We start from the raw sequence: 14,680 nt of genomic DNA, 5'->3' as shown, positions 1-14,680 counted from the left end.
TACCTTGGCCTCTAGTACCCCGTGCTCGAGTACATTTGGTCCTCATTGTCTAATTGCGTTTTATCAGTATTAACAGTTTTATGCATCAGTTTACAGTTCCAGTGTTTATTAATAGATATTTTTTTAAAAACAGTATCAGAAGTGTAAAGTTTTTTCATCCATCGTAGTGTTAATCAATGTCTAGTTTTCTACAGTCTCAGTATACACTATTTTAAGTGTTTTCAGTATAGTCTATCTATAGTAGTCTCAGTATATACTATCTATAGCAGTTTCAGGATATACTATAAAGGACAGTTTCAGTTTAAACAATTCTCAGTTTCAGAAAGCTTACTAGATCAGAGCCGGAGACTCGGTGTACCACACTTTCAGTAAAAACATTTAGAAATCATTTCTCAGAAATCAAGTCTTAAAAACCCACATCCACAGCCGATTTTTGCAACCTGACTCTGATACCACTAAATGTAACACCCCAAACCCAGCCTAGATGTTATGGCTGAATCTGACGATGTCACATGGTAGTGCTTTTCAAAAAATATGTCGTCGCTAAATCTTCTTTTCTATTTAACCATTTTTTATTATCTTATGTTAACTTCAAGCCTTGTCGTTCATTTTCAAAACATTATTCATTTACAAATCATTATTCAATTTCAAAAAGTTTTTTATTTTTATTTTTATTTTTATTTTTATTTTTATTGCGAAAGCTTTTAAACAGTTTGCTTATTCTTGGTATTTTTGATAAAACATTAATTTCATTTGAAAACCTGAGTTTTACCTAACACTAGCATATTTAAATCATAAAATCGTATAAAATCCAAATTTTAAACCAAAATTCGTAAAGGCCATAATTACAGCAAAATACTCTCAAATAAAAGTAAAATCGTGAATAGGTAGTAAACAGTGTAAACGAAGTCGTGTGGCCACCATTAAGTCCTCCGCTGCACCGATCCGCCTATATCTGGGGATTACCTGTATAGACTAAACAGAAGGGGTGAGTTTACGTAAACTCAGTGTGTAATCCCATACAAATGTACAGACAGTAAACAGATAATCACAGTCTGGGCTTAAGCCCTTTTCGGTATCAGTATCAGTCCGGTTTGGGCCTTAGCCCATCTCAGTACAAAAATAGTCATGCAGTAGGGCTTTAGCCCATGACAGTATCAATAGCAGTAACAGATATGTAGTCACAAAAATCCTACCCATCCAGCCTCTACACACCATCTCCATCCAACCCTACACTCCATGTGAGGATATATCAACCCACCCATCCCTACACTCCAAGTAGTACCGAATGCAGCACTAGACAGTAGTTTGCAGCTGAGCTGCCAGTAAATTAGGCTCGAGGCCTTTCAGTACACTTCCTTTGAACAATATAATTCCCTAACCCAATGCAATGCAATATACAAATATAACATGCTATAACATAATATCACGCATGTAAACAGGGCATACAGTATCAAATCAGTGGGACATCATTATGCTTAATCATCTCAGTCATACAGTCATTTCAGTCAGTTAGGGGTCTAGGTAAACTTATCGACCCTACAGTAGGTTCACAGTCGACTTAGGCTACCCGTGTGGCCCACATGTCCCAAATTGACCTTGGCCTCGCGATCCATTTTAATGTAACCCATGCTAGTTAATTGTTCATATGTGTTTCCACTATTTACTTATATGATCTTTTAAAGTTGTCTACTTGAGTCACTGTTACTAAATTATTTGTATATTAAGCTACAGAATTCCGAATTAAGATCTGCAAATTTTTCCTAAAACCAGACTCACATATCTTCTTACCATAAAATTTTCAGAATTATTGGTTTAGCCAATAAGTACAGTTTATTCTTTAAAGTTTCCCTTGTTCTGCTGTCTAATAGTTTTGACCTTTCTTCACTAAAAGTTAATTATCTTCTGGAACAGAATTTGGATTATGTTCCCGTTTGTTTCTCTTGAAAGTAGACTCATTCAAAATTTTAAACATATAAATTTTAACACATAATTATTTTTATACAATTTTTAATAATTTTCCAAAGTTAGGAAAGGGGATTCCGAAATCATTCTGACCCTGTCTCACTAAAATTCAAATATCTCTAATATGAAATTCTTTTGCTTACTTCGTTTCTTCTATGGGAAACTAGACTCAACTATCTTTAATCCCATATATTTTTTCCATCCTCTAATTCAATTTCCAGAATTTATGGTGATTTTTCAAATTTAGCCTACGCTGTTGTCCAAACAGCAAGCAATTTCGGCTTTTCGCCGAATCTTTTATTTTTGTGTTTCGGGTACACACTTGGTGTCGTTTCACTGCAAATACGCTCTCAAGTACTCCAAGACCTAAAAATCAATAATTAGAGCCAAATTTAGATCACTAACAAAAACTCACAACTGAAAATTGTCTACATCAAAATCGATAACGAACCTAAACATTTACCGGCAACGAATCGAAATTTCTAACGCTCAAATTGCTTGTGAAGTCTCAACTGATTTCTAATTTTTGCCTAAACCAAGAGAGCCAAAACAATCCTTCTTAGGAACTAGCTAAGAAACGATAAAATAGAGACAGTTAGATACAATTGCTGGCTGGAAAGTATGCTAGTAGAAAAATCAAACAGAGAGGGTGGACTAGGGAGCAAAAATTCGATAAGCATGACAAATCTCGGGGAGAAGCTTACAGATGAGGAAGTTGATGAGATGATCCGTGAAGCTGATGTTGATGGTGATGGGTAAAAAGGGGAACAACAAAGAAGAAGAGGACGATAGAAAAATTAGGGAAAAGAGAAGAATGCCGAAATTTGGGAAAAATAAAAAACCAAATAGAAACTTAGATGATATCAACAGCTACCCCACATCCCTAAATTTCCTCCCACTAATCCTACTAACCTAGAACCGCTCTAGAATCCCACTCTGCCGAAATACTCGTCCATCACTGCACAAAAATAATGCTTACGCTCCAGCATGAATTCGAACTCAAGACCTCATGCAATCAAACACTCCATTTAACCACTAAACCAGCAGACCCATTCTATTATTTGATTACCAACTATTAAACTTAAGCCCTTTAGGCCAGGTTAAGGCTTTATTTATAAAAATACTAAAATTTGCCCACTATTTTCACAATTAGTCATAAAATCCATGTGTTGAATTCAATTATACCCACATACCAACCACACATGCTGAAATTTTTCTAAGAAAACTATGCTTATTTTAATTTATTTTCAATTAAATCCCTAACCTAAAAATCATACAAAATCACTTAACCAAAATTTTCTATTTAACACCCAAGCATAGTAATCCACCATTAAACTTCAAAAACTCAATAAACTCATCAATGGCATCTTCCAAAACTTTTAACATTTTTACAAATTAAACCCCGAGTTAGCTAGATTAAGCTAAAATAATTCTAAAAATATAAAATTAATAAAAAAGGGATGAAAATGCACTAACATGCAAACACATCAAAGGGCCGAATATTCAAACTTCTACCATGGCTATTCTCTTCTCCATTTTCGGCAAAGAATAAGAAAGATGATAGATTTTTGTTTTGTCTTTAGTTTATGTTATTTTAATTTCCAATTTACTAATTTACCATTTAATATGAACTTAACAACTAACCAAAATTTAGTCCATATTTGTCCACTAATATCTTATATGGTTTATTTACTTTACAATTCCACCCACTCACAATTAATAGCCATTTAACAGCTTTAACTATTAGAACTAACTTTTTAAGCTTTTACAATTTAGTTCTTTTTAATTAATTAACCACTTAAACATTAAAATTACTTAACTATAATTTAACACGACACTAATGACTTTGTAAATATTAAATAATTAATATCTACTGATTGACACGTTAGAATTGTGGTCCCAAAACTACTGTTTTCGACAACACTAGAAAACGGACTGTTACACATTAATTCTCATATATCAATTGAATTCCATCGCATAATCCTTCTACGTGGGTTCGATTTTAATTTTGATATTAATAAAACTCTAAAAATCCAGTTAATTAGAATCAAAACCCAAAGATTTTATTATGAACCTTAAAGATTAAAACTTAAAAACGATTTATTCTAAAATGGCAAGAAAAAAAATTGAATAAATAAACTAGATATGAAAAAAGAAAAGGAAAATTATGAGATGAGATGTTTGCTCACTTTATCCGTTAACTATGAGGTCAAGAGTTCAATCTCTATCCATAAGAATGAAACACATTCCATGACGAACCATTTATCTTTCTAACAAATACCGGCAGCGAGAGGATTACTTACCATGAACACCTTAGTTTCAACATAAAATAAAGAAAAGAATACCAACCATGAGTGAGTCGTCAGCAAAGCTTGTGTAATCTGAACATTTGCCGGACTTGGCGATCGATAAACCTTAGCCCACAGGATTTGGCCTGGGGTAAATGAGCCCATAAAGCAAAGCTTGAAAAACACGGCCTACTTTACTCTCCATTTCAGTAGCGGCCGTCGAAACTGATTTTGGAGAGTTTAGCACTATGATAAAACTAAAACTAAAAATAAAAAGAGTCTGAAAATTAAAATATCAAAGAATTATTTAAATGACAAATCTTTTTTAAAACACCAAAATTTAATTTAAAAAAAAAATAAAATTAAGATAATCGAAATCATAAATTATTCGCACAGCAGTGACCAATTTCAGTCTCACCAACCCATAACCGTCCGTCTCTCAACGCGGGACCCACCTAGAAGAACATGCACAAACCAGTGCTCCGTGCATTCTACGCGGTCACCCCGTGCGTCGAGGGCCAAATTGCCGACGTTTTCAAGCAAATTATAAATTAAAGAAAGTTAAAAGAAGGGAAAAGAAAAGATTAAAAAAATAATGATTGCCGTGTCGAAAAGGTCGTAAAGAGGCAAAATTTTATAGATCTAGAAAAATACAAAAGAAAAATAAATAACCAACATATAAGAAAAAATAAAAAAGAAAAAGGACATGATAGAGGGAGAAAGAGAGACGGCTCTCTAATCACAATCTTCGACGGAGAAAATGAGCGAATTTTAGAGAGAGAAAGTCAATAATCTTCTCCTTTGCTGCTTAAAAGTTCACAGCTTTCCCTTCTTGAGGTAAACATACTCTTTTATTTATTTATTTATTTTATGGATTAGTGTGAGATTTTAGTAAAGTTTATAGCCTTCAATCTGTTTATGGTTTTCAGTTCCGATTCGAATTTATATTTCGATTTGGTTATAGGCATGGTGATGGTTCTATTTGTACAGAAGTATAGTTTTTTTTTTTTTTTTAGTGCCTGATCAGTGCTGGAGAGAATATTTTGAGTTCTTTGTTTTTTTTTTTTAAAGATTAGACTGACTACTCTCCCTGCATGTTATTATTACTAGTTAATTTCGATGTTGTCATTTCAACCATATAAATTATTTGTTTTATCATGGATTTAAGTAAGTCGGTATTCAAATTGGATTTGCCTTGTATGGGATCACACTTTGTGGGATTGATTTAAGTAGTTTCGTGGAATGTTTGTTTGATCTGCACCATTTCCTTCGCATATTTGTCTTGGAATCTGGAGCGTTATTTATAATTCATGTTTAGGGTTCTAGATTTGCTTCAGATGCATTATAACTACTGCTTTGTATCTTCAATTCTTTTGTTTAACCTCCCCCCCCCAAGAAAATGTCTCAGATGTATGATTCAGTTGAAATGTTTTTTACAGCTTCAATTCTGTTCTCTGTTGCGTTAAAAGTTTTATTGAAAGTTGTTAGAAGGTGAGAATCCAAATAGAAAATTAACTTCAAAAATTCTATTATGAGGTTCTCAATTAAATTTAGGGTATTTGTGCTAAATATATGGTATGATTCAAGTACAAGAATTACTCCTCCCGAAAAATTAGACTGGGTTCATTTATCTTAAAAAATATTGTGCTCTTTCTAAGTTGTGGTTTGTATTTAATTCCATTTATGCGCATCAATATAATAATGCAATACTTGATTGACCTTGTTTGTGAGGTTATTGTCTTTTAAACAAATTGGTTATTTATTAGTGTGGACGGTGTTGTTTCTTAAAATAGTCTATTGTAGTGGAATGGCAGTGCTAGTTTTTTCATTATAAAACGGTGCAAGTGGCTACAGATTGAATTGAGTTGTGTGCTTTTCTCTCAATAACTAATAGTGAATTCTCATACAACCTTTCAGGTTCAAGTTAAGGTCTTTGCAATGCAAACTTTGCTGTTGGCTATGGCAGAATGCATGTGCTGATATTGTAGTAGCTGTGATAATCATGGCATATTGCCTTGGTTTTTTTTCCTGGAAAATTTTATCTAAATGGAGAGAAATCTAGGAAAAGGCTTAATGGATCAACAGAAGAACCATGAACAAATTCGATACAATAATATGGAAGCTGGAAATGAGACTCTTGAGTCTGCAAACCAAAGATTTTTCCATGATCCATCTAGTAATATTAATACTAACATCCGACCTCCTGATTATAGTATGACGGTTGGAGCCAGACCGGTTTTGAATTACTCCATTCAGACAGGTGAGGAGTTTGCTCTGGAATTTATGCGGGAAAGGGTAAATCCCCGGCAGCATTTTGTTCAGAATGCTTATGGTGATCCTAACAGTGGACCTCTTTATATGGATCTAAAAGGCATTCTGGGAATTTCTCATACAGGTTCTGAAAGTGGCTATGATATCTCTATGCTGAATACGGTAGAAAAACCCTGTCCCCAGGAGTTTGAGAGAAAGTCCCCTTCTGTGCATGAAGAAAAAAGCTATTATGATTCCATGCGGTCAGTTTCTCAGTCCTCTTCAAGGAATGACATTAGTCAGGGGCATCAAGGTTTTGTATCCAGAAATGCATCGCTTAGCTCCTCTACTAAGGTGAAGTTCCTCTGCAGCTTTGGTGGTAAAATTTTACCACGTCCCCGTGATAGGAAACTTAGATATGTTGGGGGGGAAACACGTATGATTAGATTAAGCAGGGATATTTCCTTTCAAGAGCTTGTTCAAAAAATGTTAGCAATTTATGACCAAGCCCATACAATAAAGTATCAGTTGCCTGGTGAGGATCTTGATGCATTGGTCTCTGTATCTTGTGATGAGGATCTGCAGAACATGATGGAGGAATGTAATGTGCTAGAAGAAGGAGGACCCCAGAAACCCAGGATATTCCTTTTCTCTAGTAGTGATTTGGATGATGCTCAGTATGGCTTGGGCAGTGTAGAGACTGATTCTGAGATGCAATATGTTGTTGCTGTCAATGGCATGGACCTAGGATCTAGAAAAAACTCAATTGCAGCAAGTGCTTCCGAGAATAATTTGGATGAGTTACTTGGTTTGAACATTGTAAGGGAGGCTGGTCGAACTGTAAGTGAAGCAGCTGCTACTGGTTCTGCTTCTTTGACAGCTCATGCACCTTCATCAACAGTCCAATCTTCTCATGCACCTTCATCAACCCTACAATCTTCTCAACCTGTTTTGGTGAGTTCATCTAACACTTATGAATCTAGTTCACAGCCATGTTCAGAGGCAAAAATGCGTCATGGAGAAGTTAGCCAGTCTTCCACTCCCCAGATGGATGGGAAGAGTAATGTTCCTTTGTCTCCTCCATTGCAGTATAGTTATGGTTCTCAACCTTCTAACTATGTGATGCCTGGAGAAAGTTTAGTCTCGATGCCGGTCCAGGGGCATGTGACCCCCCAGGTGGGTTTGGCTGATATGGGCTTTCAAGTACAAGATCCAGAAGTATCTATAAAAGAGGTGAAACTAAAAAGAGATAGCTCAGCCCCAAAAATTGCTGAACCTGAAAAGGTACGTTCCCTAGACAAAGCTCCTCCAACAAAGGAGCCAAAAATGAAAAGAGATGCATCTCTCCCTAAGATCAGTGAAACTGAAAAGGTTCGGATATCTGAGAAAGAGTACAGTGTCCCTTCAAATGCACATGACAGTTCTGTTGCAAACCATATTTTCAGTGAGGAAGCATCTGTTACCATGTCAGTGCCAGACACTGTCTCATCTTCATTTCCTGCAAAAAATTTCAAAAAGACCCAGGAAGCTGTTCAGAACGTAGTTTTGCCTGAAGTTGTAACTGAAGGGAGAAAGAATGTTGAAGATGACCACTTTTACACAGCTAGCGGGCCTTTTACATCTGGTGCTGGTGGTTCTGAGGCTGATCCAAATGACTTTAGCTGCCTTGAGCCATCTGTGATTCCACAGCGAGTTTTCCATTCAGAGAGAATCCCTAGGGAGCAGGCAGAAATGAACCGTTTATCAAAGTCTGATGATTCTTTTGGGTCTCAGTTTCTAATGTCTCAAGCACATTCTGATCCTTCCCAAATAATTAGAGAAGCAGTTGACAAGATTCATGATGGGAATTTGTCTCCTCAAGCTGATCAGTCTGTCCAATCTGCAAATCCGAGGTCTAAAAATCCTCGGACTGTTATGGATGGGCTTGCTGAATTTGAAAATTACAAAGGTTTTGCTGATAAAATCATCTCTAATATTTCTGAGGAGGGGCTTGAGTCAACTAAGGAGAAATCTGAATTGAAACAAGTCTCAGTTAAGAGCACTGTTGATGAAGCAGCAGTTGGGTTAAATCATCCCACAGCAGGGCAAAGAACTTCTGTTAAGCACCTTGATGATCCTTCTTTGAAGCCGTCTGATTTTGAGCGAATTGAGAAGGATGAAAACAAGAATGCAGGAAATCACACTAAGGGGCATAACCAACCTTTGGTGTGGGCAGAGAACCCAACTAGAGCAACTTCCACTGTACCGCCTGCTGCTTCTGTATGCAGCTCTGAGCATGGAGACATACTTATTGATATTAACGACCGGTTTCCCCGTGACCTTCTGTCTGATATATTCTCAAAAGCAAGAATGTCCCAGAACCTCTATGATATCAGTCCATTCTCTGGTGATGGAGCTGGACTGAGCTTAAACATGGAGAATCATGAACCTAAGCATTGGTCATACTTTCGTAATTTGGCTCAAGATGAGTTTGTTAGAAAGGATGTTTCCCTCATGGATCAGGATCATCTGGGTTTCTCATCTCCACTTACAAATATTGAAGTTGGGGCTCCAATTGATTATAGCTATCCACCTTTGAAATCTGCTGGTGGAGTTGCCTTAGCTCAAATTAAGCCAGACATCAGTTTTGATGAGGACATTAGGCAAGAGTCAGTTTCTGTTGCTGCTACTAACAACTTGGATATAGGCTCAGAATACAAGAAGTCTCCACTCGAGGGTGATGAAAGTGTACAAGCTGGGCAAAGCCTTCAAGTACCTGAATCTGAGTTTGAGGTACTAGTGCCAGTTTGATTTATATCCCTTAGCTTCTGAAGATAATTTTCACATTTGCCCTCATTTTCTAAATTTTTTCTGACTTCAAGGATGGGAAATTGGATATTCAGAATACTGGTGTACCTCTTGTGGATCATTGCCATGGAGAATTTGATATAAGCACATTGCAGGTATATCTTGCATACTAAATTATCTAATGTCTTAGTATAGAAAGAGCTGGTGAATTTTAAATTTGCTTTTTGTTATGTTTGGGAACATGAATTTGAAAATTTGGATTTGGATTTCGTTTGCTGTATAAATTGTTACAATGAAATGCATACCTTGTGAATAAATTAGTTGGGTTTCAGTATATATATTTGGATAGTATAAAAAGCATGAGTTTGTGAAATTCAAAAATTCCTGAAGAATTTCAAAATCACTACTAAATAGGCATCCAACAAATCAGTGGGTATGAGAAATAATCATGAATGCTACATTTGTATGTTTTTAGCACTTAATTTTTACTATTTTTGAAATCCAAATCTAAATTTTTAAATCCAAGTTTCCAAATGCTACCTTTATGTTTTCTAAAATTTCCTACTTTAATAAAGCTTAGCCAGAATTTGTTGAACCTCATTGCCAATGGCAGAAATGCAGCTGCTAATGATCACTTTCTAGGTGTTACACACTGATTGTAGGCATATCATTTTAAAAATAGCTGTCTTTATCTCCTTGCCTGGGCCAGCATGCTGCCAATTATATCACCTCGGATGGTATTTACCACTGTGATATCTTCTTCTATCACTTCCTCATCTCAGTTTTTGCTGATGAGTTGAATACAGGCTTGGTGAAAAATGTTTTTCAGTATGCTGCTAGGTTGAATTGTTCTGCATTTTGTGCCTCTAATCCCAATATTATTGAACAAAGTTGGTCACTATTTCTATCTCCATGTTGGCTAATTTCATCAAATGTCATGGCAGATCATTAAAAATGTAGATCTGGAAGAGCTAAGGGAGTTGGGTTCGGGTACGTTTGGGACTGTCTACCACGGAAAATGGAGAGGAACAGATGTTGCCATCAAGCGAATAAAAAAAATCTGTTTCACTGGTCGTTCATCTGAGCAAGAGAGATTGGTGAGTTTTCCTGTTGTTTCTTGGCATTCTGTGCATCATCAATGGAGATTGATACTTTTTACACTTCGTCTAATATCATTACTAATAATCAACATTAAATATTTTTCAGACTGTGGAGTTCTGGCGTGAAGCTGACATCCTTTCAAAGCTTCACCACCCCAATGTAGTGGCCTTTTATGGTGTGGTGCAAGATGGACCTGGAGGAACACTAGCCACTGTCACAGAGTTCATGGTGAATGGCTCTCTTAGACATGTCTTGCTTAGCAAAGACAGGTAATATTTTTAAATATGGTTATTTCTAGAATGTACTACTCCATTGCTCCGGAGAACTTTTTCCTGTTATGTACTTCTTTTTTTACTTTAAAAGTTTTTCTAATTGTCTAGGCAACTTGATCGTCGTAAGCGACTCATTATTGCCATGGATGCAGCATTTGGGATGGAATATTTACATTCAAAAAACATTGTGCATTTTGATTTAAAATGTGACAACCTGCTTGTCAACTTGAAAGATCCTGTACGGCCAATTTGCAAGGTAATTTGAGTGATCTTGTTATGTATAAATTTGTAAATTTTATGGTGTTTGTCTCCCAGTTACGTGTCTCTTCTTGTATGATAGGTACATATTGGCTTCCAATTCAAACCTAAGTTTAAATAAAGATGATGATGTCTGTGCAGGTTGGGGACTTCGGGTTGTCAAAGATAAAAAGGAATACCTTGGTTACTGGTGGTGTGAGGGGAACTCTTCCATGGATGGCCCCAGAGCTGTTGAATGGCAGTAGTAGCAAGGTTTCTGAAAAGGTACGATGATCTTGTTTCAGAGCTTAGATTAAGTTTGTTTAGATCTTAGTTCATATCTGGTTTTACTGCAATCCTGCATATGCTGGCAACAAATTTATTATTATGCTTCAAAGAAGGGACTACCTTTTGTCATATTATTTTGGATGGCTTTTAACAAGTTGGTTTTAAGCAAGTTATGTACTCTCCATTATCTCAAGTTGTCTACAATGAAATGGGAGGTTTGTAAGGCTTTATTTGTATAAAATTTACATAACAGATCCATGCCTCAAATCTAGGTTTCTTCCTAGAAGTCCACCTCCACCATCCACTAAGCAAGGAGCACATGGTCTTTATGCAAATATTACTTGCCTGTATTTTGTCATTTGCAGGTCGATGTGTTCTCATTTGGTATTGTTCTATGGGAGATTCTTACTGGCGAGGAACCGTATGCCAATATGCATTATGGAGCAATAATAGGTGTGAAATCTCAATTGCTGTTTCCTTTTTGCTACACGTGCTTTTACTTTGTCATATGTTTCAGTTCTTTTCCATATTAAGTTCTGCTGGAGGGTCCCTTACCATAATTTTTTTTTTTTTTAGGTTGCTGCCTTGAATTTCTTATTTTTCATAAAATTTCTTCTGTTAAATTTATCAATTTTCATGTGGATAGTTTAAATCCATTTACTTTTGCTGGTGTCAGTCTTATGTAATAAACTATAGTAGCATGGAGAAAGTATTGAACACATTCCTGTGCACATTCATGGTGAATTGACTATGTTATCATGGTAGTTAGTGGTTTTGATTACCTCATTTCCATGCAGGAGGCATCGTTAGCAACACGCTCAGGCCACCCGTACCAAGCTACTGTGACCCAGAATGGAAGCTACTAATGGAGCAGTGTTGGGCTCCGGATCCTGTGGTTCGACCTTCATTCACAGAGATTGCTAGACGCTTACGAATCATGTCATCAGCATGCCAGACAAAACCACAGGGTCATCAGATGCAGAACCAAGCATCCAAGTAAAATGTTTCTCAAATAATCCCCTTATTTTGATGCTAGATGCACTCATTAATGACATTATGATAGTATATGTTCTTTTACATACTCCATAAACGCGTGTATTATTTTATATGAAGGGTAAGGGAGGAGGATCTCCCATTGAGTTTGAGAGGGGGCCTGTGATATATGATATGATTGTGTTTTGCAAGTCAAAAAAAATATGTTTATATGTAAAGCTCTTATTATTTGTGTCACTCTCAATATCCATTTTGGTGCTTGCTTGTAACTAAAGTTCAATACAAATGTGTTTTTTTGCTTTGTCAGTGTTCAGTGTAGCTAACTATTGGCCTGCCCCATCATTCAGCCGAATAAAAGGTATAAAATCTTGGCCTAATGAGTTTACGCAAATTCTAAAGTCTGTTCTGTTGAGTCTGCCACAAATTATCTGTTCACCTTCTATTCAGAAAAGTTGAAGCATGTGTTTTATCTCCCACGGCAATTGGTAGTTGAGTTTTTGAGTTGGAAAGTATGATTACACGATTACCACTCTCACATTTCCTATTTATATATACTTAAGTCTTACAACATCTATTATTTCCATCTTTTCTGTTCTGAATTATTTATTCCAATATTTAAGTACTAGAAAATTATTAACCTTTGAAGATATTTACTCTAAAATCTCGAGTGAGTTCGCCTATTATTGAAAAGTAAAATAAGATAATTTGTAAAGCTAAATTTTAATATTTCTATTTTGAAAAATAAATTCTGCGCCGTTTTGAAGACATGCAATACCCATTTCGTGTATCTTCCATTTCCTAAAACAAAAATATTTAGGTTACAATATCCTACTTTAATAAATTTTAAAATTTAGTCCTACTTAAAAAATTAAGTCCTATTTTTATAATTAAAAAAATCTATATTGTAGCATTTTTTATCAAAATTTGTGACCTAGTATTTTAATTAGGCTACCCTCGTATGATTAGACCTGATCATGAGTTGGGTCACTTGTCAAGCCGCAAAGGCCCGCTCAAGAAGTGGAAGGATTACGATAAAAATATGGACCCAACAAATGAGCTTGGACAAAAAATAAAGTTCTTTTTTTAAACGGGTCGAGCCTTGTAAGATATTTTCCATTACTATTTATTGTTGTTTTGTTGCTGTTTGCTGCAATTTTGATTTTGTTTTGATACAATTTTGCTATTATATTGTTACTATTTTGTTATTATTTGGATATTGTAAAATTCTTGTTTTATTATTAATTTTGCTACTATTTTAGAGGCATTTGCTTACTAAGTTGCAACTATCTTACTGTTATTTAAGTATAAATTTTTTTCTTAATGTATTTTTAATTTGTTGAGAAATATATTTTAATATTTTAATGTATTTGATATAATATATTTTTATTTTATATATAAAATAACATATATTTTTAAATATAGGCTGAGTGAGCTCAGATTTAGAATTTTATCTTGATCGATCTTGGAAAAAATTGTTTTTGTCCAATATTTCAAAATGCCAAAATTTTGATTTTGTCAACGTGGTAAATATTGACAAAATTAAACGCATGAAATTCACAAATTTTGATGGAAGCATTAACAAATATATATATATATATATATATATATATATATTATTAGACAGAAATTACTAACAAAGATAATTATTGGATTAATATTTTTAAATTAAAAAATTAATTTTAAAATTTTAAGTATAAGGATTAAATCTCAAATTCTGTAAAAATAAGCACATATTTTAACCAAATATTTATTATCATGATCTTAAAAATTTGAAAGATTTAACTTTTAACAAAAATTATCCTCCACCGTTTCAAATCCAGAAGCAAAATATTTGTAAGGTTAAACTACATTCAAGGTCACTTTAAAATAGAGTTTATCTTATTTTAGTTATTCTAATTTTTCTCAATTTAGTCACTTTAATTAAGATAATTATTTGAATTAGTCACTAAAATTTTATTAATTCATTAACAGATTACTTGATGTGACACATTAACCAATTGAATGATAACATGTAACATTTTTTTTACTAATGTTTAAGAGTCTTTGTAATTATTTCAAAACATTTATTTTTCTTCCTTTCTCCTCTATGTGGCTTATAAATGGAGAAACTATACACATTCATTTATTCGGTAAAGCAAATCAGAATGTGATTATGTAGATAAATATATTAAGCAATATTGGTTTATTATTTTAAAATATAGAAAACAGAATTCTTCGGCAAGACAATGAGAATTCTTCTTTAAATCCTTTTACAAAACATGCATGAAACATAAAAATTAAAAATCATACGCCTTACTTTAAGGAATGATTTTGTGAACATATGCATACCAAGAATTGGATGATAAAAGACGCTAATTATAGGCTTATAGCACACCACTAATTTGTTTTTAAGAAAGTACAGTTGCAGCGAATTTTGGACCAAAAGACCTCACTATCTAGCGATGGGAACCACATCTGTCTCCATCTCCAAAGTGGACCCAAGGATCATTTCTTCCAACA

General features: G+C 34.7%; 1 protein-coding gene across 5 annotated transcripts; it reads left to right on the top strand.

Annotated features, from left to right (window-relative positions):
- The first annotated feature begins 4,923 nt into the window (after positions 1 to 4,923).
- Positions 4,924 to 13,453, top strand: LOC105763069 (uncharacterized). 5 transcript variants are annotated; one of them, XM_052625151.1, is made up of 11 exons: positions 4,924 to 5,090; positions 6,171 to 9,275; positions 9,365 to 9,445; positions 10,235 to 10,387; positions 10,497 to 10,660; positions 10,772 to 10,919; positions 11,063 to 11,185; positions 11,554 to 11,641; positions 11,986 to 12,184; positions 12,489 to 12,539; positions 13,178 to 13,453. In XM_052625151.1, the coding sequence occupies exons 2-10, from the start codon at positions 6,300 to 6,302 to the stop codon at positions 12,502 to 12,504; spliced, it is 3,948 nt and encodes a 1,315-aa protein (XP_052481111.1). In that variant the 5' UTR covers positions 4,924 to 5,090; positions 6,171 to 6,299; the 3' UTR covers positions 12,505 to 12,539; positions 13,178 to 13,453. The 5 variants fall into 5 exon arrangements, with proteins under 5 accessions (XP_052481111.1, XP_052481110.1, XP_052481109.1 ...); XM_052625150.1 differs by having other exon boundaries at positions 13,148 to 13,453; XM_052625149.1 differs by having other exon boundaries at positions 13,129 to 13,453.
- The last annotated feature ends 1,227 nt before the right edge of the window (positions 13,454 to 14,680 follow it).

The sequence above is a fragment of the Gossypium raimondii genome, chromosome 12, assembly GCF_025698545.1.
Source record: "Gossypium raimondii isolate GPD5lz chromosome 12, ASM2569854v1, whole genome shotgun sequence".
NCBI classification, from domain to species: domain Eukaryota; kingdom Viridiplantae; phylum Streptophyta; class Magnoliopsida; order Malvales; family Malvaceae; genus Gossypium; species Gossypium raimondii.
The sequence above is the reverse complement of the archived record's forward strand: the minus strand, read 5'-3'. Positions and strand labels throughout refer to the sequence as shown.